Below are 25,246 nucleotides of genomic sequence, written 5' to 3' on the forward strand. Positions count from 1 at the left end.
CGGTGAGGCGCAGAGCTGCTTTAGGGTTACCAGTCAGGGACCCCCATCGTGCCGTGGCGGGACACTGTAGCCAGCGCACCGGTCACAACGGGGACGGGGCGGGGGACGCGGCTTAAATCAGCACCGGCAGAAGGAACGTAAAATTGGGAATGGAAATGGTACAGTGGAGAAAACGGTAAAATGGTATTAAAAAAAAATGGAAACTGTAAAACAGGGAACAGAAAATGGTGCAATGGAGAAGTGTATTCCAACCCTTTTTAATTTCCAAGCTGTCTCTCTCATTACATTTAACACGGATGCAACAGCACAAACCTTCCAGCTGATGTGAAGACCTGTGCAAAGCAAACTCCCTCACAGCTATTTACTTATTACAGGCTAAGAAACATTTTCTAGGGTTCTATTTTGAGCTCCTGAGCGGCGTTTCCCTGTCGGCAAGTTAGGGAGGGGTCGGTGTTGCTGTTGATTTAATTCCATCATGCATTTAATTTGGATGCAGTCGATCCTGACCACTTCTCTAGCATCCTCATCACTGCCTCGGCTTCTCACAGATTTTTGTCTTTGTTGATAAAAAAAGTGAATTTTTAATCATGGGATAGTGGCTACGCCTGACCTACAACAATGGAAAAATACAGGCAAGGCAAAATTACTTGACTTTTGCTGATGAACCTTAAAACACCCGGCTAAAAATTGTGGCCGCTCAGAGAGCCGAGAAAAGGGAGCCCCTGAGACGCAGCAGAGCTGGGAGTCCGGCACCAGCCCTGGGCTGGAGGAGCGGCAGCGTGCGGGGGACACTTCGGCTGAACTCCTCCGAGCTGTCAGCGCCACGAGTAATTTCCCGAAATGCTTTTACACGACTTACTGCAACGTGAATAAAACCAAACTCCACTATCGTACTAATATGGTGAGTCACGAAAGCTCCCTGAGGATTTTTCAATACGAAAGGACGGAGTAAAACGCATGGATGCTGTTAGCATTGGGTCTCGACTGGAGGTGGTTCAGCTGAGCGGAGATTCAGTCGTTTCCACTGCTCCCAAATCCAATTTTGGTGAAAACCTCTACGGCCATGTAGTGGAAGGGACTTTGCATTTTGCCGTCCTGGTCTTTGGTCAGGTGCATTTATCCACCGAGTCTCTTTCTATTTGAGTCTACCCTTTAAATGCGGCACAAATCGCTCGCCTGAAATCCCAAGCGGCCAAAACTGAATTTGGGCAGGCGCAGTAAATCCTTTATAAAAGGACGGGTGCTCTTCAACCCTGGGAAGCAGAGGCGAACGTTTTCCCATTTTCCCAGGCTCGGCGCGCGGCGCGTTAACCATGCCAAGGCGCGGCGTGGCTGGCGCTTCCCGGGCCGCGCGTTGCACCCGGGAGGTGCCCGCAGCGCTCCAGCCCGGCTGACGCGCCCGTCCCGCCCAGGCCTGGCCCCGGCCACCACCGCGGCAGGGCCCTTCCTCCTCCTCCTCCTCCTCCTCCTCCTCCTCAGTCCTGTGCTGGCTGATGCCGTTCCCTGCCTGCAGCAGGGTGACAGTGGCTTGAGGTGACAGCAGCACGCACACACCGGGTGACAGCGGCGCACACACTGGGTGACAGCGGCACCTGCATGAGGTGACAATGGCACACACACAGGGCTACAGCAGCACACACACAGGGTGACAGTGGCACACGGGGTGACAAGGGCACAGGGGTGACAGCAGCACACACATGTGGTTGACAGGGGCACAGGGGTGACAGTAGCACCGGCACAGGGTGACAGTGGCCCACACGGTGTGACCGTGGCACGCAGCGGGGTCACAGCAGCATACCCCTGGGGTGACAGTGGCACACACGGTGTGACCGTGGTGCGCAGTGGGGGTCACAGCAGCATACCCCTGGGGTGACAGTGGCACACAGTGTGACAGCAGCATTTGCATGAGGTGGCACATGCAGTGACAGCGGCACAGAAATAGCATCATGTAAGTACATGGTGTGCCAGCAGCACACACACCAGGTGACGGTGACAGAAGCAGTGACAGCAGGACACGTGGGGTGACAGTGGCATGCGGCTGCCAGCAGCATGGGCACAGGGTGACAGTGGCACACATGGTGTGGCAGTGGCATGTAGTGGGATTACAGCACACACACGCGAGGTGACAGTGGCACATACCGTGCCACAGCAGCATGTGCATGGGGTGACAGTGGCACATGGCACAACAGCAGCACAAAAACAGTGTCACAGTGCCAGTGCCCACAGCACACACACGCAGTGACAGTGGCACATGGTGTCATAGGATCACACGCACATCACAGCAGCACACGCATGTGTCACAGGGGCACAACGTGGCATCACAACACAATGTCACAGTGTCACACACCCAGTGTCAGACATGGGATGACCATGTCACCTACGGTGGCTTAGCTGCACACACACAGTGTCCCACAACCAGGGTGTCACAGTGCCATGCACACCATGTCACACATGGTGCCACTGTGTCACCCACAGTGTCACAGCTGCACACGGTGCCACACAACCAGGGTGTCCTCATGTCACCCATGATGTCACAGTGCCACGCGCACCGTGTCACACAACCAGGGTGTCCCCATGCCACCCACGGTGTCACAGCTGCACGCACGGTGCCAACCAGGTGTCCCCATGTCACTGCAATGCCACGGTGTGTGCACACAGTGTCACACAATCAGGGTATCTCTGTGCCACCGGTGGTGTCCCAGCCGCAGTGTCACATCATAACGGCGTCCCCATGTCACCCACAGTGCCACACAACCAGGGTGTCACAGTGTCACACACAGCACGTTACAGTGTCCCCGTGTCACCCCGTGTCACAGCCGCACACACCTCATGTCGCACAACCAGGGCGTCCCCGGGTCACCCGCGGTGTCACAGCGCCAAACTGCGTCACGCCCGGCTCCCCGTGCCACCTGTGCTGTCACAGCCACACACGCAGCGCCGCACGCCGCTCCGCGCCGTGTCCCCACGCTGCCACAGCCGCGCCCCCCCCCCCCCCGTGCCGCACCAGCACCGTGTCCCCGCGGCCGCCAACGGCCGCCGCGCCCCCGCCAACGGCCGCCCGCGCGCCGCCAACGGCCGCCCCGCCCGGCCCCGCCCCCGCCCCCCCCTCCCCGGCGCTGCCCGCCGCCCGCCGGCGCCGCGCGGGGCGGACTCGCTGACCCGCCCGGCCCCTCCTCGGCCCGCCCTCCGCGGCGCCGCAGCCTGTCGCTGGCGGCGGCCCTCCCCCGGTCGGAGCGAGCGCAGGGCGGCGGGGCAGGCCGCGGCTGGCGGGGGCGGGGGCGGCCCGCCGCGCACACAATGCCCGGCCGCTGAACCTCCGCGCCCGCATCGGCGGGCTGCCCGCGGCGCAGCGCAGCCGGTAAGTGCCGCCCGCCGCGGCCGGCCCGGTGCCTCCCCCCGCCGCCGTGTCGCCGCGCCCAGGGACGCGGCGGCCCGGCCCGGCCCGGCCCGGCCCGGCCGGCGAGCGGGTGGCGGCCGCCCGGCTTTTGTGCGGAGCCCGGGCGGCGGAGGCCGGGCGGGCCGCGGGGCCGGGGGCGGCGGGCGGGCGGGCCGGGGCGGCGGGGCTCCCCTCCCCTCGCCTCGCCTCGCCTCGCCTCGCCTCTCCGCGCGGCGGCGGGCGGCGCCCGGGGCCGCCCCGGCCGCCGGCGGGAGGCGCCGCGCGTGTCCCCGCCGCCGCCCGCGCTCCGCCCGCCGCCGCCGCCGGGGCCTCGCGGGGGCTCCCGGCTGGGGGCGCGGGGGGCGGCTCTGCCTCGCCCGCGGGGCGCTGCGGCGGGGCGGCCCCGGGCGCCGCTGCCCTGCGCCAAGCCCTGGCCCCGCGGCCTCGGCGGGGCTGCCAGCGGGGGCGTCGTGCCCCGGTGCGGAGCTGCCTCCTCGCGTGGGTGCGTCCCAACTCTGGGCCAGCTCCCTGAGACCTTCTAGTGTGTTAAAATTGTCAAGCTTGTCTCTGACTTCACAGGTTTTCCCCAGAATGACTTGAGGATGCGGGCGGCTGTTCGTACCCTGACCCCCTTTTAGAAACGTTGCCGGTAGCTTGGTTGGTTCGGAGCAGCGGTTAAGTTGATCGGACGAGTGGAAATTTGCTCCTACGGTTTGCTTCAAACTTCTTTCTGAGCCACGTTTTTGTAGAGGTGAGAGCTATGGAGCGAGTGAGCTGTGTCGGCGCAGCTAGTGATGAATCCAAGGGGATTGGGCGAAATGGTGTGCTTCTACCGGTAGCGCTTGCCTTGGCTTCTGCCACTTCCCGCAGCTCCGTGCAGTTGCTGCGACCTTGCTGAGAAGGATTCTCCGTGGCACCCCTACGCAAAGCACACAGCACAGCAAAAGCACGCTCCCTAACACACCTCTCGTAAGGAACAAACAGCCAAAGCCTTTCAGAAATTTGCTGGTCTGGAGAGCTTGCTGTTGTAGCCTTCGGGATGATGGAACCTTAAAACTCAAGACCTTTCCATGTTCTACAGAGGCTTGTACACCCTCTGGTCAAGTTCATTTGTGGGGTGAGTGGGAACTCTCATCCCACCAAGAGCTGTGCGAAAGGTGAGATTGCCCCATAAAGTCCCATCCCGTACAGGGTGGTGGGTCACGAGCAGGGAGGACTCAGGGTTGAGATAGGAAGTCTTCAAATGGGCCTGGTGTCCCAAGAGACAGCGCACAGAGCAGGCTCTCTGGTGACAGCCTGGTGAGGAGAGAGAGGAGAGATGGCCTGCTCTAGTTCACTTTACCACCGAGAGGGAAACATGGCTGAGGTTCCCTTTTTGTGAAACAGTTCTCCATTTGAACTGAACCAACCTAGGAGATGCTGCACTTCTGCTGTCTCATCCTCTCCTTTTCCCTGATGATTTCCGTGAGCAGCCTCAATGCCTGCTTGTGCTGTACTGCTGAGGGTTAAACTAAACAGATTAACCCTGGACAGGTTGGATAGTTTGTACAGTCAATGATCTCTTTGTCCTGCCCTTCCCCTCCCTTTCCCCCAGAGTTGAACTGCTGTGAAGTGGTTTTTTGCTTTCAGAAATGGTGGCTTCAAGGCATAGAAAATATCTTGACAAATGGTTGACAGAGAGCGAGCTCTGGGTTATCCTGTCGAAACAGGTGGTAGACCCGTGGGGCTTTCTAAGGTCCTTAGAAAGCCTTTTGAAAAGAGTTTTGCAGCGCAGTTTGTTGCAGCGTCAGATGTGGCCCCAGATTCCTGGATGTGTTTCTCCTCCCCCAGCCATCGTACCCCAAGTGCTAACTCTGAGTGGCTTGTGGCCCTGCTTTTGGGTGGCTGGTGTCCTGTCGAGCAAGAATCAGCTATCTGCAAGCTGCAACTGGAAGACTGCGTTTTTTCAGTGCAGTTTTTGTGAGAACAAAAGAGCTGAGCTGCACTGGTCTGGCTTTGGTCAGTGCTTGCTCGGGCCTCGGTAGGATTTGAGCTAGTGAGCGAGCATTAGTGTTCGGGTTAACAGCGAACTGCTTGATCCAACCAGTCTTCCCCAAATACTGGGTGACTGCGTGTATGTTTTTTCTTGAAATGTCTCTTTTCCTTAATTTTATTTTGATGTTTCTCACCAGACTTCTCTTTTGTGTAAGAAAATTAATTGTTGGCTGGTTCCAAGGTGAAGGACAGCAGCAGATCAGACTTGGCCCCCTGGCCAACAGACAGATAAACTATGCTTGCAGCAGAGAACAAAAACAAAGCTGTGCACACATGGTTTCGAGTGGGGAGAGGCACAGGAATGCCTACGTAGGAGGAATCTGCATTCTAATTCTGTACCAGACTTCAGGGAGGCGTTGTGACTTCTTCAGGCAGAGCTGTTAAACTTACACCAGGCTCGTAAAAGTGTTCGCTTGCATTTTGTTTTTAATGGGGTTGCTACTCGCAGAACTTGTCGCTGTGATCTCAATGAATAGAGCGCAGGTGAGGAAAAAGCGTGGTGCTCCTGGCTTACCCCTAAGGTTTGTGTGGGCTCTTGCTGTTACGCTGTGATAGCTAAACAAGTTAGCTTTGGTCAAGGTGGAGGTCCTGTAGCATGGAGAGATTTTGCAGTCTGCAGTGGCTTCTTTCTTCTCAGTAGTAACTCAGTTGTTCCCCGGACACCTGTTTTGCACAGTCCTGCCTCATTTTTCAGGTTTTGGGTTGCGTTTGGGCCACTGTCTGTCTACTCCAGTGAGTGACTGTCTTGGGCAGCTCAGAGCTGGAGCGGGGCTGTGCTCAACAGCTAGATCCTGTTTACTTCCCAGGGCATCTTTTTCTTTACCCATCTGTGTCAGCTTGCTCCAAACCCCCCTGCCCGGTGTTAAAACATAACAAAACATGAAAGGATTTCCTTTTGCAAGAGAAGAGACGGAAACTCCGAGTAGGGAAAAGCTGAGGTTGGTGGCGAATGCAAATCGCAAAGATCAGAAAGACGCAGCGCTGACGGGGGCAGCGACCAGAGGCTCTGTTTCTGCGTGCTGTGGGCAGCGTGCTTCACCGCAGCATCGCCCCGTTACTTACCCCCAGCTTGTGGTGGGGAAGCAGGGGCAGTTCAGTTTTCGTGGTGATTTAACACTGCTAAGCTAGGGCACGGGACAGGAACGTGAGGTGTACTGCTGACTGGTCCGTGCAGACACCTCTCCTCCAGGAACTGGGCAGAAACTTCTCAAGCCCTAGCGTTCATGACCAGCTTATAGCTCCTTGCCTTCCATGGCCGATGTTGTGGATGACAGCCTGCGGTTCTGTATGTTTTTGGGCTGCCCAGTGTACCCTTTACCACATCTGTGTTGTAATGGGCATTTTCTCTGGTGTTCAGGGGAGCTGTGCAAGCTCTGCTTGATGGACAGAAGCCTTCTTAAATGGCTTTGTACCTGCGTTTAAACTGGGGTGTAATTTGCTTGGCTTATTTTTAATCATTGCCCAGTGTTTCAGGAACACCTCTGGCACACCGGATATATCTCTCTTCAAAAGCAAGATGCTTCCGTGTATGTAAGTGCCTACAGCTGCCCAAGCTGTAGCATTTGCTTGCTCGAGGACTCAGCCTATCTACATATGTATGTAAATTCAGCATGTTAACTACACCCGGATGGGGTAAAGGGTCAATGCTTTCCCACTGCGGATGTGGTTATACCAGTAGGAACAGTTTGGGAATAAGCAATACTGGCGCCAGGCACTCTTCAACCCGTAGATCTCTGCCCACGTGACAGCTTCCAATGGCATAATTATCGCAGTAAAAACTAGATGAGGAAAATCCTAGCTCTGACCAAAGCAGTTGTACGACTATAAAGGTGCTGTTAAGTCAGGCCTCGGTACTGAAACTTTGACGTGCTTGAATTACCTTTTTCTCTTAGAGAGAACGGCGTTAATGTGCAGCTTTCCGAAGAAATATTTTTCTATTGCATGACGTTTTTATTTTAACAAAAATCCGGTATGCAGCAATGTATTTGGGGAAAGTGGCCACATGTTTTAGCGGTTTTGTGCCTGTCAGTATTGACAGCTGTAATAATGTTTGTCTGTAAACTGAGGCATTAACGGTACGGCTGTGTGAGCGGTGTCGTGTAAAGAGCCGTTTCTCGTTTGTAAGCAATGTCTGCAAAAATAATAGTTGAGTGGAATTTCTCTGGGTGATTTATTTAAGTAGCGAGGCTGTGCCATTTCTGTTGTCATGGTCACGGGGCTGTGCCGAGCACCTACGTGATCGCTTTTCATTCAGCCTCGCAGACCCGGCGGTCGGTGCAGTTCCCCGCTTGCACCGTGTGGTGGAAACTCCCGGAGTCCACGGCGCTGCCACCCGACCGCCAGCCTCGTCCCCACGCTCTCCCTAGCATGAGTTTCCGACTGACGGGGAAGCTTTGCTTCTGTTACACGGGGCTCTTGCAATACCGGTTACAGTGCTTGTTGCCTGTATTCGGGCAAGATTGATTTCTGTTGGAACAGGCGTAGCGAAAGGCTGCAAGATCACCCAGGGAGTGCGGAGCCTATTGCTCGGGAAGAGACTGGAGTGCTTGTTTGGCCCCAGAAATGGAGGCTGAGAGGGTGTCTGGTAGGGGGTAAGCACACCGAGGGGCTGAACACTGCAGAAGGAAAAAAGCTGCCTAAAATAAAGTAGCTATAAAATGGCCACGAATAAAATCAGTTTGGAAAAAGAAGATTTCTGATTCTCAGAGCTGTTGATTTCTGGGACAGTCCTCAGGGTACTCTAGGCAAATGCTCCCAAGTGCTTTTGCAGAGGAATTTGATGGGTTTGTGGAAAGAGATTTTGTGGCCTGTTGTGGCAGGGAATTTCCGAGCTCAGTGATGGAGTGCTCTTCCATCACAGGTATCTTTATCCAGGTTTGTTGCATCTCAAACAAGATATTTCTCAGAACCACCAAAGGATCCCTTACCTACAGGCTCAGTTACTTGGTGAATCAAACTATGGCTAGGCTGAGTGCTAGATTTTTGTTTTTTAAACGTGAGAGCTGGAGCAGACTTGTACTTATTTAATGAGCAAGTTTGCTGCCTGCTGTGATGGCTTCTTCAGAGCTCTGGGCCAGTTATGATGCAGAACTATGTTCGCTTAGGGGTTGTGTGAGTTTTCCGTGACACTGGTGCCCAGCTGCAGCTGTACCAGTGCGACCATGCCCGGACTGGTGCCTCCCGTCTCCCAGCGCATGGGAGGCTTCCTATACGTCTCCTGTGCCTTTGTCTACACTGCTTTACCCGTACGAGGACAGCTGAATTACCACCAGCCTCGTCTGCGCTATTGTATTGGCTGTGAGACAGATGGGGCTTGTTTCTGTTCGTACTTCAGAATTGGCTAATGTGTCTCAACTGTTTTACTTGCAAAGCGTAACAACTGCTGTTGGTCGTCTTTAGAGAGACAACTCTGATAACAGAGTGGTTGAGATTTCTCTGTGGCTAGTCAGGGGCAAATGCTGTCAGCGTTGTTTGCTTTATGTCTCTTTTTCGTTTCCAGCATGGGATTACCAATTCAGGTTGCCTAGAGATGAGGGAGAACAGGAATTGCGTGCCTGTGTTCACATATAATCCAGTGCAGGCTCGTACATTGCATGCACCACAGCACCCAGCACATGCATGCCTCGGAGAGGCTAGGTTTGATGGAAATGCTGAATGCACGCTCCCCCGTGCTTCATTACGCTATTTCTGAGGGAAATCATAGGTTAAAAATGAAAGCAAACCTGTGAGTTAAGGCTAGCGGGTACTTTGTGTGAGACAAAACCTATGCCTAGTGCTCAAGCAGTTATCCTGCATTATGGAAATCCGTTCTTTTGCTGGGAACGCTTCTGCTCTCTAATCCTGATGCCGGTATAGATTCCCTTGTGATTTGGGTAAGTTCTTTAATTTGCAGTCTCCCATTTGTAACATCGCAATGATGTTACTCTTTCCTCGCTGCAGCTCCTGAGAATTAATTCATCATAACTTGTCCTTACTGCTGCCTGTGAGAATTAATTCATCATAGCTGGAGTGCCTAATTCCAGTTCAAGTAGCTTTACTGCTACTACTACTTAAGGATTTTACACTGTGGCTCGTCTTCTGCAATGTGCTCGGAAGAGTCTCCTGTGTTTCTCGCTAGATGCATGGGTGGTTATGTGACGGGTGTTTATACGCGCCTGCCTACCCGAGATAGCTATATGAAATAGCATTTCTGTTGTGTTGTATTTGGGCCTTGTCAGCCAGATGCTGCTTGCTATTCTGGAAGGTCTGTCTTCTGTTGTGAGGGAAGGAAGAGCTAAAGTTGGGTGCTCATGTTACTTAATGACATGGTATTTCTTTGCAGTCAGGCATTTCTGTGACCACTGGTGGAGTCTGGGCAGACTTCTGTAGAGCCCAGCTGTTTAGCATGACAGCTTGGCTGCTGCCTGCTCCGTCCTGCGATGGGGTTCGCATCCCTTTTATGGAAACACCTACATTTTGATCTCAGACAGGCGCCTGTTCCCTGCCTCGTGCCTGAGGGCCCTGGAGAAGAGAAAGCTGTAGACTGCGAGGCAGATGGATCCTTCTGGTGGGCTGTCCCCCAGCATTGACCGAGGACAGGGATATGCTGCGTAGGTGGGTTCTGCAGTTAGGGTTTCTGGAGGGTTTCTTGCCTTGCAGAGAGTGAGCCTTTAATGGGAGAAGTGTTGATGATGCTGCAGCCTGGGGTAAAGACAGGGCGAGCCCATTGCTTGCTATCAGTCACTCGCACACGCTAATCTCTGGTGCTACACACTGAAAGGATTTACAATCTGTTTACTGTAGGAGGTGCCAGTCTGCATGAAGGCGAGAGAGTTGATGAGCGGCCTAAGACCTGGGGTGTGTTTAGGGGGTAAAATGGTGACATTTTCCCAAGGCTTTTGGGTACAGGCTGGGAGACTTTCCTCTTCCACCTCCTTTCTTTTTTAATGCTCTGGTGGCTATGAATTTTCAGGGATGCTCTCTTCAAAACTCGAAGAGGGCAACTGGGTTACTGAAGCAGACCCCTTCTTTAGCAAGTGAGACACCTTCTTCAGCAAGTGCTTGGGAGAAAACAGCTTTGTTCTTTGTTTCCCTTCCTGTGAGAGGCCCAGGAGGAGCTGGGTGATGGAGTCTGTCTTCCTCATCACAGGGCCAAAGATTCCCTCCCATTGCCTGAACCGAGGCCAACCTGCTCTCTCTCGTCCTTGGCTGGCATAAGCAAAGGAGAAGCTGGAGGGTACTAGAGTGCCTCTGAAAGCTGGTGTGGAAGGAGACCCCTGGGTGTTTCAGTACAAACAGCTCGGAAGAACCTGTGCCCACCGTTTAGAGACATAGAGCTCAAATTTTCTTCCCGCTGTGAAATCCTGCGTCTCTGATGTGTACACCAGCACGAGCACGGACCTACGCAGTGAGGTCGGAGACCAGAGCCGCCTTGTGCCCGTGCAGCATTTGTTTGCCATAGCCCAGTCTGGACAGTGCTAGCGTTGAATCCCGCAGTCAGGTAGATTTTGCTGAGGGGATGGTTGGCTGTTGTCCCATTTATGTCAGGGTCTGTTCTGTCACTTGCAGGAGGGGATGTGATGTTCGGAGCTTGATTTGGGAGCAGAACATCCTGTTGGCACAGGTGCCGTGACACAGCTGTGCTCTAACAAACCTCCCAGATCTGGCTGGAGTGGGACAGCCCTGGGTGGCTGCCAGGTCCTCTGCACTGGATGCTGTGGAGGTGCCCTACTTCTACCCAACTGCAGGGCAGACAAATCAGAACACCTTCCTTCCGTGTTGTACCAAATTCTACCCCTGTCCTCCTTGGCCACCCTAGAAAGCTGAGTGTTGATGAAGTGCTGTCTCTTATTATTGTGGTTTTTTAACCCTATTTTTGTATTTCATTGATGCAGCTGTTTGCCCTTGGTGTCTGTGTTTTCCTAGTGTCTATAAATAGCTGTGTGGTCACAGCAGTGACCGTTTATTGATGTCGGTGCTGACATGGAGCCAGAAGAATCTTATTTTTGATTGAAGTCTTGTTACTGTTTCTTTTTTTTCCAATTTTTAAACAATTTGTGTGCACATGTATATATGCTATTTTCTTTCAGTCCTGTCTAAGCAGATCTCTCCAGAGAGGCTCTGGAGAAGCTCCAGAGAAAGCCCAGAGATGCTCCGGAATGGCTTCGGAGGCATTTAGGAGGACTCTAGAAATACTCAGTGACAGACCTAGAAAAACTCCACTGGCACTCTGGAAAGGCCCCAAAAGCACCAAAGAAAGGTGCTAGAAGTGGTCCAGTGAGGTCTCAGAAAAGCTATAGAAGTGCTTTCAAAGTGCTGGGGAGTGGTACACTCAAGAAGAGCCTCAGAAAAGCTTGAAGAAAGAATGAAAAAAGGCTCTGGTGGCACTCTTCCTCTAGAAAGGATCTAGAGCCCCAGGTGTGCTCTGGAGTTGCTCCAGCAGTACCCCCCCATGCTTTGGAGAAGCTCTAGATGTGCTCTAGAGCAACCCCAGGGTTGCCCTGGGGAGACACCGAGTTGCTCTGGAAGAGCTCTGGATAAGCTTGAGCCAAGGCCGGGATGTCTGGGCAGTTTGCTCTGCCAGGGATATATTTGCGGTGATGAAATCCACCAGAGAAATTGGCCTACCTCAGTGATACCTCTTCTCCTGTCTCCCCGGACAAACACCAGAGCAGTTTTGTTGCGCGAGGTCTCAGCAAATCCACAGCTGAGTGTGGACTATTTCTCGTTGACCATTTTCAAGGACCAGCCCCGAGTACTCACCAACTGCACAGTTACATTCAGCAGGCCTAAATTACACTCGTGCCTCTGAGTCTGTTATTTCCAGTTGGCTTGGTGCCTCCGAAGGGCTCGAGCCAGCCAACAGAAACATTAGGCGCAGAGGTGGAATCCAGGCCCGCTGCATATGGCCCTTCGGTGTGTGTAAATACAGGAACGTGGCGTGCCAAGGGCTGCTTTGCTTTCGCAAAGGAAGGTTTGTCTGCCAGGCGTGTTGTCCTTGCAGTGCAACGCTCTGCAGCGGTGTAGGGGAAGGAGGGGGATTCGATTTGCAAATAGCTACCTGCACATCGCTTTGGTCTGTAACACTCTGGTAAATCGTTGCTTTAATATAATTACATCCTGTCCCATCTGTTTTCCTGAGCTGCTAATTTTAGTAAGGAGGGTGAACACCAGGGTTATCATTAATTATAGAGGCAAATAAATGTTGTGATATTCTCCACACAAACTGCCAAGACTCAAGGAAAAAATCTTTCTCCGCAGGTTTGCTCTTGAGTTACAGAAGCTAGAGGCCATGATTTGGGGTGTATTTGTCATTACAGATCTCTGGGTAAACTCCATGAAAAGCTTTACTGGCCTTATACCAGTAAGAGCTAAGCCTCAGGTATTAAAGCTCAGCAGTGCATTACAATTTTAGATGGATTTATTTTCTCCAATCCCACCTCTGCAAAAGAAATACTATTATTTAATTTCTGCTGTTATTGAGATCAATGCAGGATCAAATTTAATCTCTCTCTCTCTCTCTCTCTCTCTCTCTCTTCCCCCCCCCCCCTTCTTCCACGTGATAAAGGTGGTTTGTAGTGAACTGTTTTTAATGCAATTCTTTCTTGCTTGAAAGATGATTTTAAAAACAACTGAAATCTAGCGCAGGGAGAAAAAGTAGGTACAGTAAATCACTCCCTTCCTGGATACACACATACTGAAAGGTCTGCTTTTTGGTTTGACTGTCTGTCAAAATGCTTCCTGTATTTTGCTGCTATGTTTGGGAGAATTGGAAGTAGATTTTGGCAGGTTTCAGTCCCTTGACCCTTGGAGAGGCCTCGTTTCCCGTACTCGGTGGCATTCATTACCGGACCTAATTGCCACTTTGATAAAAGGTTGTGAGGTCGATCCAGTCGGAGAGAGCCAGCCCTCAAAATGAGGTGGCTCAGAGGTCAGATCTGCCTGTCGCCAGGAAGCAATATTATTGCCAAATGGATACATGTGGATTTCCTGGTCTAGCAAACTGGTAAATATAAGCAGCATGATGTTTTCATGCCAAGCTTTAATGGAAGGGGCAAGACGAGAGGCTCTTAGAGGTGTTTGCAGTTACTGTTCCAGCTGCTGTCGAAGCTTTTTGCCTTGTTACACCTATTCAAGTGTCTGTGCCATTCGCTGCTCTCTCCTCATGTCTCCTTTCTCTCTTTGCTTTAGATCAGTCATGATGCTTCAGTCTATGCGCCCTGAGGAAGACTCTGCTACTGAGGTCATTGTTTCCAGCTAGATACACCTGAACCTAGCAGCTGCCATGGAAACGGACTGCACGGAGGAGTCCGCCAGGACCAGGTCTCAGTCTGTGATTTGCAGGCAACGCAAGGGAAGTGACCAGCAGCAGGAGGAGAACGGAGCGGGAGAACGGCTGTCCGAATGGAGCGATGCCTCTGTCACAGCTGTGGAGCAGCAGCAGCAGCCTCAGGCTCCCCCTGGCAAGCTGAAGAAAACTGCCTTCAAGCTGTTTGGAGGGAAGAGGAGTATATGTACGCTGCCAAGCTTCTTTGGAGGCAGAAACAAAGGCCAAGGGAAAGGAGCCTCCAAAAAGGGCCTCAGTAAGAGTAAGACCCATGATGGGATCAGTGGTGCTGCCTGCGAGGAGAGCAGCAGGGTGCACTTGGAAAGCCCTGTGAATGGAAGCAGGGACTCGCATCCCTGTCCACTGCCAAGCTCGCAAAGTGTTCACCTGGCCATAGATACTAGTGTCAAGTTTGATTTCAGCAGGCAGGACAGCTCTCCACCAGGGAGTATTGAGGGCTGTGAGAAAAAACCTAATGGGGACAAGTCATTGTCCTTTCCCAGGCCAAAAAAAGGCCTGAAAGGACTTTTGAACAGCATCCGGCGCCACCGCAAGAGCAAAGCTGCTGAGTGTGAGAAAGCAGAGCTCCCTGGGTGGAGCGGGGATTCAGAGGAGGCCAACAAAACTCAAGGCATGGGAGCGGAAACCCAGCAAGTTCCGGAGGGAGGGGGACCCGGACCTGTCCCTCTTGCCTGCCCGGAGAACTCTGAGGATAGCTGCTCCGTGGGCACAACAGCCAACCTCGGAGAGACTGCTGAGCCAGACTGGCTCATGGCTGATAAAGGCAGCTCTGAGGGGGATGCAGCAGTGACGCCTGTGAGCAAGGATGTTCTAGATGCAAAATCAGAGGCTGATGCTGTTGTCTGCATGGAGTCTGACTATAGCCATCTCCCTGTGGCCCTTCATCCAGACTTCACAGACAACGACCCTCCTTCGTTACACTCGGGGGACCAGCTAAGCCTCATCTTTGGAGATGTCACATCCCTTAAGAGTTTCGATTCCCTCACGGGGTGTGGGGACATCATTGCTGAGCCTGACATTCTCAGCATTGCTGAGAGCACGATCTCTGTGGAGCGCAGCAGAGATGCTGCTAAGCGGAGCTCCTGCCTCGTCACCTACCAGGGAGGTGGGGAGGAGATGGCCATGCCTGAGGAGGCAGAGGAGTACCTCCAGCAGATGTGGGACAGCACTGCTGAAGGGGATAGGAACTATGAAGCCCAGTTGCCTCCAACTGTGAGCAATCATGAACCGCCAGTGGTGAGTAGCAAGTTAGAGACACATGGCTTGCGCGAGGTGGAAGGCCACCCTTATGCTGCGGGGGGGATGGATGACGTTGAGCTCCTGACACCCCAGAGCGACCAGCAGGAGTCTGCACCCAACAGCGATGAGGGTTATTATGACTCCACCACGCCAGGGCCAGAGGATGAAGCTGGGGATGGTCTTGGTGAGATCAAGAAGGATCGTCTTCCCAGAGACAGTTACAGTGGCGATGCACTTTATGAGTTTTATGAGCCTGATGACACACTGATGAGTCCCTCTCAGGGGGAAGAATCCCTTTTTGAGAGCAAAGTGTCTCGTCCGGAGATCTTCAGCTACTTCTTAGACTTCTGTCTCCCTGCTGAGAAGAGTCTGATCCAGATGATGGGTCAGAAAAGTGGGGTTATGGAAACTGAAGAAGAGCGGCTAGCTGCCATTCAGAAAGAGCTGCTGTACTGGGAGCTGCAAAGGGAACCAGTCTTGAAGCGACTTGATGTTCCCAGCAAAGAGAAATGTCCCAGGGAAAAGCAGAATGTTGAATGTAAAACTAGAGCAGCCAACTTGATTGGCAAAAGTCAGAGTTGCCTTGGTAGTGAGCAGATTGCCTCTCAAGCTCCAAACAGAAGTGTGAATAGTGGGGTTTCAGTGGCTAGAATTGAAAATCCAGAGTGGAGGGATTTTCCAGGGACTTTGTGTCCAGAAAACTGTTACAACAGCCAAAAAGCCCAAGGAAGTTGCCTTATTCAGCTTATGAAAAACAACACTGCTTTTGATTCTGGCCTGGATCATACAGTGTTTGGGGGTTCTCCCCACACTGGCTTAGCCCCAGCCAAAACGGGGGCGTACCCCAGCTACAGAACCCATGAGCATGATAGCTGCTTGCAGAGTGAACACCACAAGGGAGTGGAAACTACTGCCAGGGAACCCCAGGCAGAAAGTGAATGTGAACCCGAACATGCTGTTAACTTCTCACAAGCTCTAGTGGAGTTCACCAGCAGCGGGACCCTCTTTTCTAGCCTCTCCGAAAGCCTTGGTAGTTCCGACTCTGGCTCTTCCTTTACTCAGAACCTCCCTGTCCTCCCGACCATGGTCACGTTTGACATTGTTGATGTGGAGCACGAAGGAGAGGGGGAGTGTGAGCAGCATCTCGAGATGAACGCTGATGAGGACATTGCCGCGTCTTTTGATGCCTTTGATGACAGCTATGTGCAGAAAGAGTCATTTGCTGAATGTGACGAGAGAATGTTTCCAGGGTACCCCCACAGCTCCTTCCAGAGTTGTAACTGGGGTGTTGCCAGCCTTCCCCGCCACCTGCGTCTCCACGGACTGAGCCCTTCTATGCCAGCACCACTCTCTGTTAACAGGAGAAGCAGGTCACTTGACACAGAGAGCCTAGAGTTTGAACTTGCTGACTTGCAGGTGTCCAAGAATGGCCTTAAGCCTTGCCAGCTTTGGTCTAAATGGGACAGTGGCAAAAAGGACTCTGATGGAGCGAGAAAGAGCAGGAGCAAAGGGGATGCCGAGCCGTCTGCTCCTGAAGGTGGAGAGGTTGATGGTGTGCTGAGCTGGCCGGGCTTGCAGCATCTCCAGTACGACACTGACCTGGCTTCTGAGAGGATGAAACACTGGGGTTTTGCTCCAGCTGCCAGAGCTGCTGTGATAGAGAGCACCTGGGAGCCATCTGAGCAGCCAGATGTGGATTCCTCTTTTCCGTCTCATTCCCGGAGCAATGCTAGAGAGGCTTTGGACAGGAGGCCCCAAGAGACAGAGCCTAGCAAGCACCTGGTCAGGCCATCCAATTTACCTCTGCAGACTGACACGAGACAGTCCCAGGAGGTGTCTGGTCCCTATAGGTATCATGGAGAAGTCATGGCCAAAAAGCTTGCTCGTGTGTTACCACTGGGAGAAACGGAGTCTGATTCACCACAGAGCTTTGGTTTCGCTCAGTCCCCTGAGAAACCAGCCACGTGCAAACCTGTTGGTGTCACACAGGGAGTGCCCCAGTTTCACGATGACAACACTGAAACCTTAAAAAGCCCGGCCTGCTTTGCAGAGCTGTACGGAAGCGGCAGCAGAGAGCTGCTGAAAGGGAGGGCCACACCGGGCAGCACACTGCCCATGAGCTGTCAAAGCACTACAGTGAATGTAACCGTAGCCAAATAGCTTGTTGGGGATGGCTGGGGAGGGTGGCAAGGGGTTACCAGGGACGGGTGTGGGGGGGAAGAAAGTGAACATTAATGAGTGACTTAATTTAGTACTGGGCCAACAAAGATGAACTCTCTTGCAGCTGCAGTACATAGTCTCCATGCTGCTGCCATTCTGCGCTGCTGCAGGTACTTTGGTTTGATTTAATGCAACCTCCTAGATTCATAGGTTAACACTGAGGCACTTTTTTTTTTCTTTCAGTGCAAACCACCACTCTCTTGAATAGAATACGCAGTGCAGAATGTGGTAACAGCCCCAGTGCACAGTCCCATTGCTGCTAGAATAAAATCTGGAAATGGACACATTTCTAGTATGGCAGGTTTGTTTTCTGCAGATTTAACTAAAGGGACACCATCAACTTCAAAAGAGAAATGAAGCGAGAGCTTTGTGGTTTTTAAAAGATTGAGACATGTTACTGCCCTGTGAACTTGCTTTGTGTGTGTTAGTTGTGAATAGCCACTTCCGTGTGTTTGGGTCTCTCGCACCATGACTGCGTGAAGCAAGGCGCAGCAGAAAGGGGGAGACTGGGGCAGAGTGTGCCGGGGCGCTTTGGGTGCGCTCCTGAAATGACCACTTATCCCTGGAACTAGGGAAGCAAGTCTTGTGAAAACTCTCCAAAGGAATTGTTTATTTGTCATCCCTGTGAAACGTTTCATCTTGGACAGACTTTCACTGTCTCCCATCTTGTTGAGTTCTTGAGCTGGTGGAACTGCGAGGAAGTGCGTGGGTTATTTTGAAGGAGAGCAAGCAAGGGAAGCAATTCAGCTGAAAGGGGAACTTTGCTGTAGCTTATTTTTTCCTGCCCAAAAGGAAAGAAGGAGCTTTTGTGTGTGTGCTGATAACACTTTCCAGTTCTAGTTTTAATTCACTTAAAATGCAACACTCGGAGAGACGTTCTGTTGATGGTGTCCCTTTTAAGAACAAAGTATCAATCCCTTTTTCTTTGTAGTGGTCTGTTTTCGTGCTGCATAATCTTCCACGGAAACCTTTGCTTTTGCTTCGTCCCACATTCCTCGCCCCTCTCAGGCCATGGGGCACATGTAGCAGGTTTGAAATAAGCTAAATTTGGATCGTGCCTGTAGCTGTGAAGTTGCAGGTGCTGTTACTTTCTTGAAAAGGAAGTTTTGTGGGATTTTTTTATTTTGTCTTTATTTTCTTTGCATAAACTCATATGAGGAAAGTATTCTGTTAGTTGGAATACAGGATGTAACACAGCCTAAATTAGGCTTCACAACTTCTTCCTCCTAACTGGAGGGAACAAAAAATGCTGGAGGTTGCTGCAGTTATTTGAATTTTTTTCTTCTCTCGAGGAGTGTGGAGGGGGGAAATGAGCTAAGGAGATACACTTTGCTTGGAAGAGGCTGTATGAGCTCTTGGAAACATCTGTTTCAGGCTGTTGGAGCAGAGCTCATACCTTTCCTGAAGAAGTCTCCTGTGTCCCTGATCTCTTGTACATTCGTCTCTAAAACAGACCTTCCTTTCTGTGACTTACGAAGCCTCTTTCTACTCCTGTCAAAGTTCTGTATTCTGATTTTAACTCAGCTAGTGATGAATTACAAGTTCTTTCTGAATTGCCCCTTCTCTGCTTTTCTTTGCAGCAGAGTTTGTAGCATTTAAAAAAAAATAACAAACTGGAAGTATCACGATGTCCTCCCTTCTCTGGAGTCTTGTAGCAAGCTGTGGGGGGAATGGCAGGTCTGCTCAGCCCTAACTTGATTTTTCGTTGCTGACTCCAGCCATTTCTGATGTAGCAGATAACTGAGTGCTGCTCTCTAGATCCGTAACCCAATTACAGATGTGGCTCCAGCTGGAAAAGTAAGCAGTTCCCTGGCATCACTGTATTTGCAGAGTACCAAGGCGCAAAGAGCGGGGCGGGGGAGAGGGTGTTTTGTTTTTCCGGGAAAGTGAGGTCCTAATATTTCTTATGGAGAAGAGACTTTTTAATATCCTGCCCATGTATACCCGTGCAGGAGAGGAGAGGGGTAGGACCAGGCTTTGCTTTTTGGTGGTTCCATTCACGTGTTTATTTTCTGAACAGACTCCTGAGGCTCGAGTACACCCATCTGTGTGTCCCTGGATTAAACCTTCGTTCTTCAGTGTTACTGTGCTGGTACCGTTGCAGAGAGTCACTGTGGGAACCTGCTGTGCCACGTTTTCCTTCCTTCCTTCCCTCCGTGCAGCCCCGTTGTAGCAAAAAGGATTTCATGGGACACCTTCAGCTCTTTGTTATGCTTGACACTGCTGTCTGTGTGTTCATTACTGCACCGAGTCGATACGCTTGGTGCTCTGTCATCTGATTACCGTAGGTGGAAAGGATAACGCGTCTAGCTAATGGAAGGTCACCTTGGCTCCAAGGTTGTTGGTGCAGTCTCCCCTCCTGATTCGGGAAGGAATCCTTATTTAGGGCAGCACAGGAGCACGTGTGTCAGAGCCATGTGAATTGGGGTTGAGAGTGTCTGATAATTAATGCACCTAACTGGGATGGGACAGCTCAAGGCCTCCCTCTCGCTCCGAGTGAGCACAGTTCAGATCTCAGCATCGTAGCTAAGGTCCGTTACAGCCCACTGCCGTGCACAACAGGTCACTAGCAGATATTGCCAGCAACACTGGAGTTGTTGTAACACAGATAGGTGTTCACAGTACTTGCTTGGCCTGAGCAGCAGCCTCTTGCTGAATTTTTTTAAATTACGCTTTTTTTTAATCATATTTTAGCGTGTCACCAAAGGCATCTTGTGGGTTATAGGGGTTTTGCTTAGTGTTTTGTTTATAAATGGTGCAGCCTTTGCCAAAGTTTTGGTGAAGCATGAAAGTGTCTCAGTGCTAAAAATGAATGTTCAGTTGCAAATGCATGTCTCTAATAATAATTATTTTGGTTGTAGGTACGTAATAGAAAGACTTACTGAAAACAGTTTCTAGACTCTAATGTGTGAAAGCAATACAGCCAAGACTTGATAATCTGACTTAATACCAAAGGTTTGTCCTCTTAATTTGATTTGAACTAAATGAAGCAGATATCTATTGATTTTAAAATGAGATTTCTAAAAGCGTTTTAGAGCTAATTTACTGGATTATTGGAGTATCCTGCCCCATTAACCCAAAGAAATAAGAATTTTCAATATACTAACCCAGTCTGTAAATTCTCACTGCTATAGAGAGATTGGATTTCATTTCCTAATATACTGCTGTCCCTAAAATACCTGTCTGCCAAGGAATAAATAGGACCAGATCTTCCGCACGATCATAAAGGGGCTATAGTGCTTCCTCAGTTCAGAAATGCCTTTAAGGGGGTGGAACGACAAGCAGCAATTTCTTAAATGCTGATTGAGAAAGTGAAAGACGTTCTGGCAGCCACGCTTTTGAGCTGTAACCGGTTGCCCTGCTGGGAAGGGAGACGGGTCCCCGTGGCCAGAATCCCGAGGCAGCCTGGAGGATCCGTTGCATCCTCTCGGCTCACGTTGCTTGTTTTTACTGAGTGCCAAATACAAGCTCCTGCGTCTTGGTCTTGTTCCCCTATGGCTCTGGGAGAGACTTTTCACAGCTGTGTCGTCAGAATTAACCTTTGAGCCACTGGAGCGGGGTGGGGGGGGGAAATACACTTGTGCACTTTTCCTTTTCCTTTCAAAAGCAATGGATCCTGGCATGAAAGGATAAGATTTAAGGCTGATCCTTCATCCTTTCTCTAATTTAGCAGGCTGGCTGTTGATCGCTAGGTGTACGTAGTGGCCCCTCTTTACTGAAACCCACTGGAGTGAGTGTTGGGTGTAGCAGAGAGTGTTTTGAGTAAGTGCGTTGTCAGATTCGAGCGGGATAGATCCATCGCTGCCTTGTGGTGTGAGAGGGGGACTCTGTCAGCCCACGAAGCTCTTTCTGGCCGTGAGCTTTCCGAGGTGTGAGCGTTTGCTCTTACACTACTGCCAGTCTTGTAACATTTACAAGTACAATTTTCCATTAAACCTGATGGGGAAAAATTTCCAGTCTGAGTCCTTGTATCGCAGAGAAGACAGAATCAGTTTGAGTTCTCAGTTAGCACCACAACAGTTTTAGTGATATCTGGATGAAGTCATTGCCTTTTAACTTGATAAAATGTAGACTTACCTGAGGAACCTGAAGTCAAGTGTAGTAGTTGTAGCTTTTGATGAAAATGAGGTCTACTGAGCTAGTAATGAATCGTAAATGTCAGGAACAGAAAAATTGTCTTGCAAAGGCATTAAAAAAAAAAAAAACCCTCCACCAAACCTCATGGACCTTAACTGAAAATGTCCCTTGCATGAAAGACCTTGACTTAAAATGGTGAATTGTGGCTACTAACTTGCGGATTAAACCACTGACATTTGGGTCAGTCTACCAAGTAATTCTGTATTGCATTTTGGGGATTTTGGGTTTTTTTTGTTTTTATATACATAAGAAAATTGTCAATTTTATCTATTTTTGTATAGTTTTGCATTTTATATTCATGGGGAAATTTTATGGACTGTTCTTTTACTTATGTACATTGTGTTGTAAAATGCTGTGGTTTACAGTTCTAATGGAGAAAAGGCAATTGCTGCTGTCACTGCTGCTGCCACTGCCTGTGCAATGGAAGAAAACCATCTTGCTTCTAATATCCTTGTGTAACGTGCTCTTCAACTTTATATGAAGGACTAGTTCTGAAAATCAGAAGCCAGTCCGTTACCAATACATACACTGCTAAGGTGTCTTTGTTTTAATACTGGTTTGTCACACTTGTCAACTGTTTTTTAGCTTTGTTTTAATCTGAATTTGTGGACTGTGGTGATTTCTCCCTAAAAGTATTGTTGGCTGTCTTTAAACTAGAAAACCGTAGATTTCATTTGCGACTCTTGTTCTGTGTGTTTAAATTATTTCATCCGAAATTGGGGCTTCTCTTGAATCACAGAGAATTCTGCTCCCGTAAGTGACTGCCCTTGCAGGGCAGAAGATGCTGTCGGTTGGTGCCTGGTGGTGTCTTGAAGCTGGTGGCAAAGTTCCTCTTTCCTTTGTGCTCCCAGGCCAGATTTATTTGGGCCACATCTGGACCTGATAGAAGGAGCTCATGTCCTGGCACAGGAGCAGCACAGCTTCCTCTGTGCAGCACTCTCCTCTGTGGACAGAAGTACCCTTAGCAGAGCAGGGAGGGTGCCTGGGTGTCCTTCAAAAAGGAATTTACCATTGCTGCCGGACGCCATGAGAGGTGCGAGTGTATCCACTCAACCCTGCCCTAGATGCTGGCCTGAGCTAAAGATACTAGCTTGGTCTAGCAGCAGCTTTGCCCCTTGTGCAGACAGTATTGCCCGCTCCGTGTTTGCAAACAGCTCTTTAAACAATTCCACAATCTGAATGGGAATGGAGGGACTTTCCACCTTCTTTCTCCTCTTTTGCCAGTCTGGAGTCTCAGCAGCTCCAGTGCTGTGTTGTCTGCATTACCGACATGGTTCTTCCTGGCGCAATACTGCCTTGGATTTTGGGAGCTCTGTCTAGCAAACATAATTAAAAGGAGCACTTCTGGTAAGCTAAAACCTAACACTTGTTGACGTGGTTCTTATCTTTTTTCTTCTTTTTTTAGTTGAATGAATGTACTGTTTTGTTTACTTGACTCTAAGTTGTGTGCCTGCAGAGTTTGCAACCCTGTGTGGGGGTATAAGGGCTGACATAACTCCTCTGCAGAAGGTCAAGTTGATTAATTGAGTGGAAGTGAACAATGTCAAACAATGGCATGCAAAAAGAAAATTAAATGCTGAAAAGCTAGAAGATTACAGCTGAAAGCAGACTTTTTCCCCCCTCATTCCCCCCCGCCCCTTCCTGACCAATGCCAGCAGAAATGGCAATTGCAGCTGAGACATTTGGCTCTGCATGGATTTTTACGTCTTTTAATTAAGTAGCTCTTAACCTAACAGTGCTCCTTTTTGTTACTTTTTTTTAATGGGTTTGCCTCTGTTCCTGGAGGGGGGACTGGATAGCAGGTTGCTTGGCAGACGTTCCTGGGGCAGTCCCACCCACGCTGCATTTGACATTCCCCCAGCCCCTTGATTTGAAGCTCCCTTGTCTCATGTGCAGCTCTAACTGTGCACTGAGCTGCATTAAGTCAAATGGGATACCTACTTTTTTTCTCCAATGTTGTATTATCCTAGAAATCAAAAAGATCTTCAGCTTAGCCAGCCCAGCTCCTGCCATGGCCGGGCACCTTCTCCGTGCTCATTCCCCTGGTTCGCAAACATTCCAGTGCGAGGGCCAGGCCTCGTCCTGCTGCCTCTTTTGCAAGATTGCTTTCAGGTGGTGAAAACAAATGAAAGAAGCTACACTTGGGTGAAGTGATAAATTAAAATCTAGAAAAGCCTGTCAGGTCTAAAGAAGCAGCCCTTTCCCCCGGCTGCCCTGTGCTTTCCCTCTGCTGTCAACCTCCAAGGCCAGCTGCAGAAGAAGGCTCTTCTCCAAACACCACTCGGAGCAGCCTGGTCTCCCGTCTGGGCTGAACAGCTTGGCCTGGTGGGTGGCAGCTAGTTTCTCTCCTGCCCCTACTAGGTGACTGACTTGTTTTTGTTTCTGTTTTTTTTTTTTTTTTTTTTTTTCTTTTTTCTGGTCTCATTGCTACTAGCTCTTTAAACTTTTTAATGTATTGACTGTGTTTTAAATTGAATGTTCCTTTCACTGCATTCTAATGAATAAACTTCAGGTTTTTAGAGAATATCCTATTTTGCTTGTGGTTTTGTTTTCTGCTTTGTTTTTAATGCTGAATTTCTTATATTTCTTTTCCCTCCCCTGGTTATTTGAAAGCAAAGTGGCTTTGAGAATGCGGAAAGTCTGCAGAGGACGTGCTTTGGAGAACACAGCATGCCGCTGCTCTGTTTGGCAGCCTGTAATGCGTATTCCCCAGCCAAACTATGCTCTATTAAACTAACTCTGCAAAATAACCGTCGCTTAAGGCACTGCCTCTGAAAGTCAAATTCTTCCCTCTGTTTCTCGTTGAGCGCCGTTGCTGCGCGGGCGCTCGCCAGGACTCGGACACGTGTGAGGAGGAGGACAGAGCGCTGGCTTCACCAGCTGAGCCAGGGAAGCACTGCTGGGTTGGGTCCAGGCCTGCAAGGTGTCAGCAGCTGTTGGCAAGCAGACACATAGCAGTGCTTCGGCGTGCGGCCTAATTGGGCTTGTTGCTTTGCAGCGAAATATAAAAGAGCAAAACGCAGGGGAGTTTCTCAGTTGCTTCCTCAGGAATAGGAAGACCAGTGACTGCTTTGCCTCCGCTTCTGCCCCTTGTTGATCTCACAAGTACGTTTCTTCGAATAGAAGGGAGAGTGTAAAGGAATGGGTTGATGGAAGTTTTAATTTAGGCGGAGAAAAGCATTTAATAGCATTTACCACTTGGTTTATGGACACACTGGCTGGCTGATAAACTTGCTCCATTCACCAGTGGACTGAGCTCTTACTACTCACGTGTTCTTGCACAGTCACACTGGTAATTACAGCTCCCTGGGTGGATGCTTTTACTGCGCAATAAGCATTTCTGAGAGGGAATCAGTGGGACTCTATCAGCATCAGTTTTGCCTTATAGGCCTCCAGGCTGTGGCTCTGCTATACCCCTCTTTCCTGGTTCCCTCCACCAGGGCTTTTGGAGTGCCCTTCTCTCACCTTGAGGCAAAGGCATGTGCTCACAAATGTGTTTGTGATTCTGGGCTAGTGATGGCAACTGCATTTCCCCATCAGCTAATAGCTGATAAATAAATGCAAGGACTTATTCACCAAATCTATTTTAATTAACGGAGTCTCCAGCATTGCTTTGCATGATGATGTTCAAAAATCTGTAGCTGGGAACAGAAAGCCTGTGTCAGAATGAAAGATGAGGTAGAGCAGGGAGAAGACGAGAGCAGAGACATCTAATCTTTCTCTTCTATTGTCCAGTGGCTGTTTAAAAGAACCTCATCTTTCTGCATTACTCGTGCTTCACATTCCTCCTCTTGTTCTTCGGTGCTTGGCCCCAGTGATTTTATTGCTGTCTCGATTTTAGCAGGAATGTGTCTTACTAGCTGAGATAAGATTTACTAAAATACCCTGAGCCTACAAATAGAAACAGTGGATAG

General features: G+C 50.4%; 1 protein-coding gene across 2 annotated transcripts; it reads left to right on the forward strand.

Annotated features, from left to right (window-relative positions):
* The first annotated feature begins 3,179 nt into the window (after positions 1–3,179).
* Positions 3,180–23,856, forward strand: AMER1 (APC membrane recruitment protein 1). Of its 2 annotated transcripts, XM_064518083.1 has the most exons (3): positions 3,180–3,358; positions 3,956–4,127; positions 13,580–23,856. In XM_064518083.1, exon 3 carries the CDS (start codon positions 13,674–13,676, stop codon positions 17,133–17,135), a length of 3,462 nt encoding a protein of 1,153 aa, XP_064374153.1. In that variant the 5' UTR covers positions 3,180–3,358; positions 3,956–4,127; positions 13,580–13,673; the 3' UTR covers positions 17,136–23,856. The 2 variants fall into 2 exon arrangements, with proteins under 2 accessions (XP_064374153.1, XP_064374152.1); XM_064518082.1 differs by lacking the exon at positions 3,956–4,127.
* Positions 23,857–25,246: the final 1,390 nt, after the last annotated feature.

This window comes from Dromaius novaehollandiae, chromosome 11, assembly GCF_036370855.1.
Source record: "Dromaius novaehollandiae isolate bDroNov1 chromosome 11, bDroNov1.hap1, whole genome shotgun sequence".
NCBI lineage: Eukaryota > Metazoa > Chordata > Aves > Casuariiformes > Dromaiidae > Dromaius > Dromaius novaehollandiae.

What these genes read in the sequence shown, in the direction of transcription:
- AMER1 (XM_064518083.1), top strand. Translation starts at nt 13,674, where the DNA reads ATGGAAACGGACTGCACGGAGGAGTCCGCCAGGACCAGGTCTCAGTCT.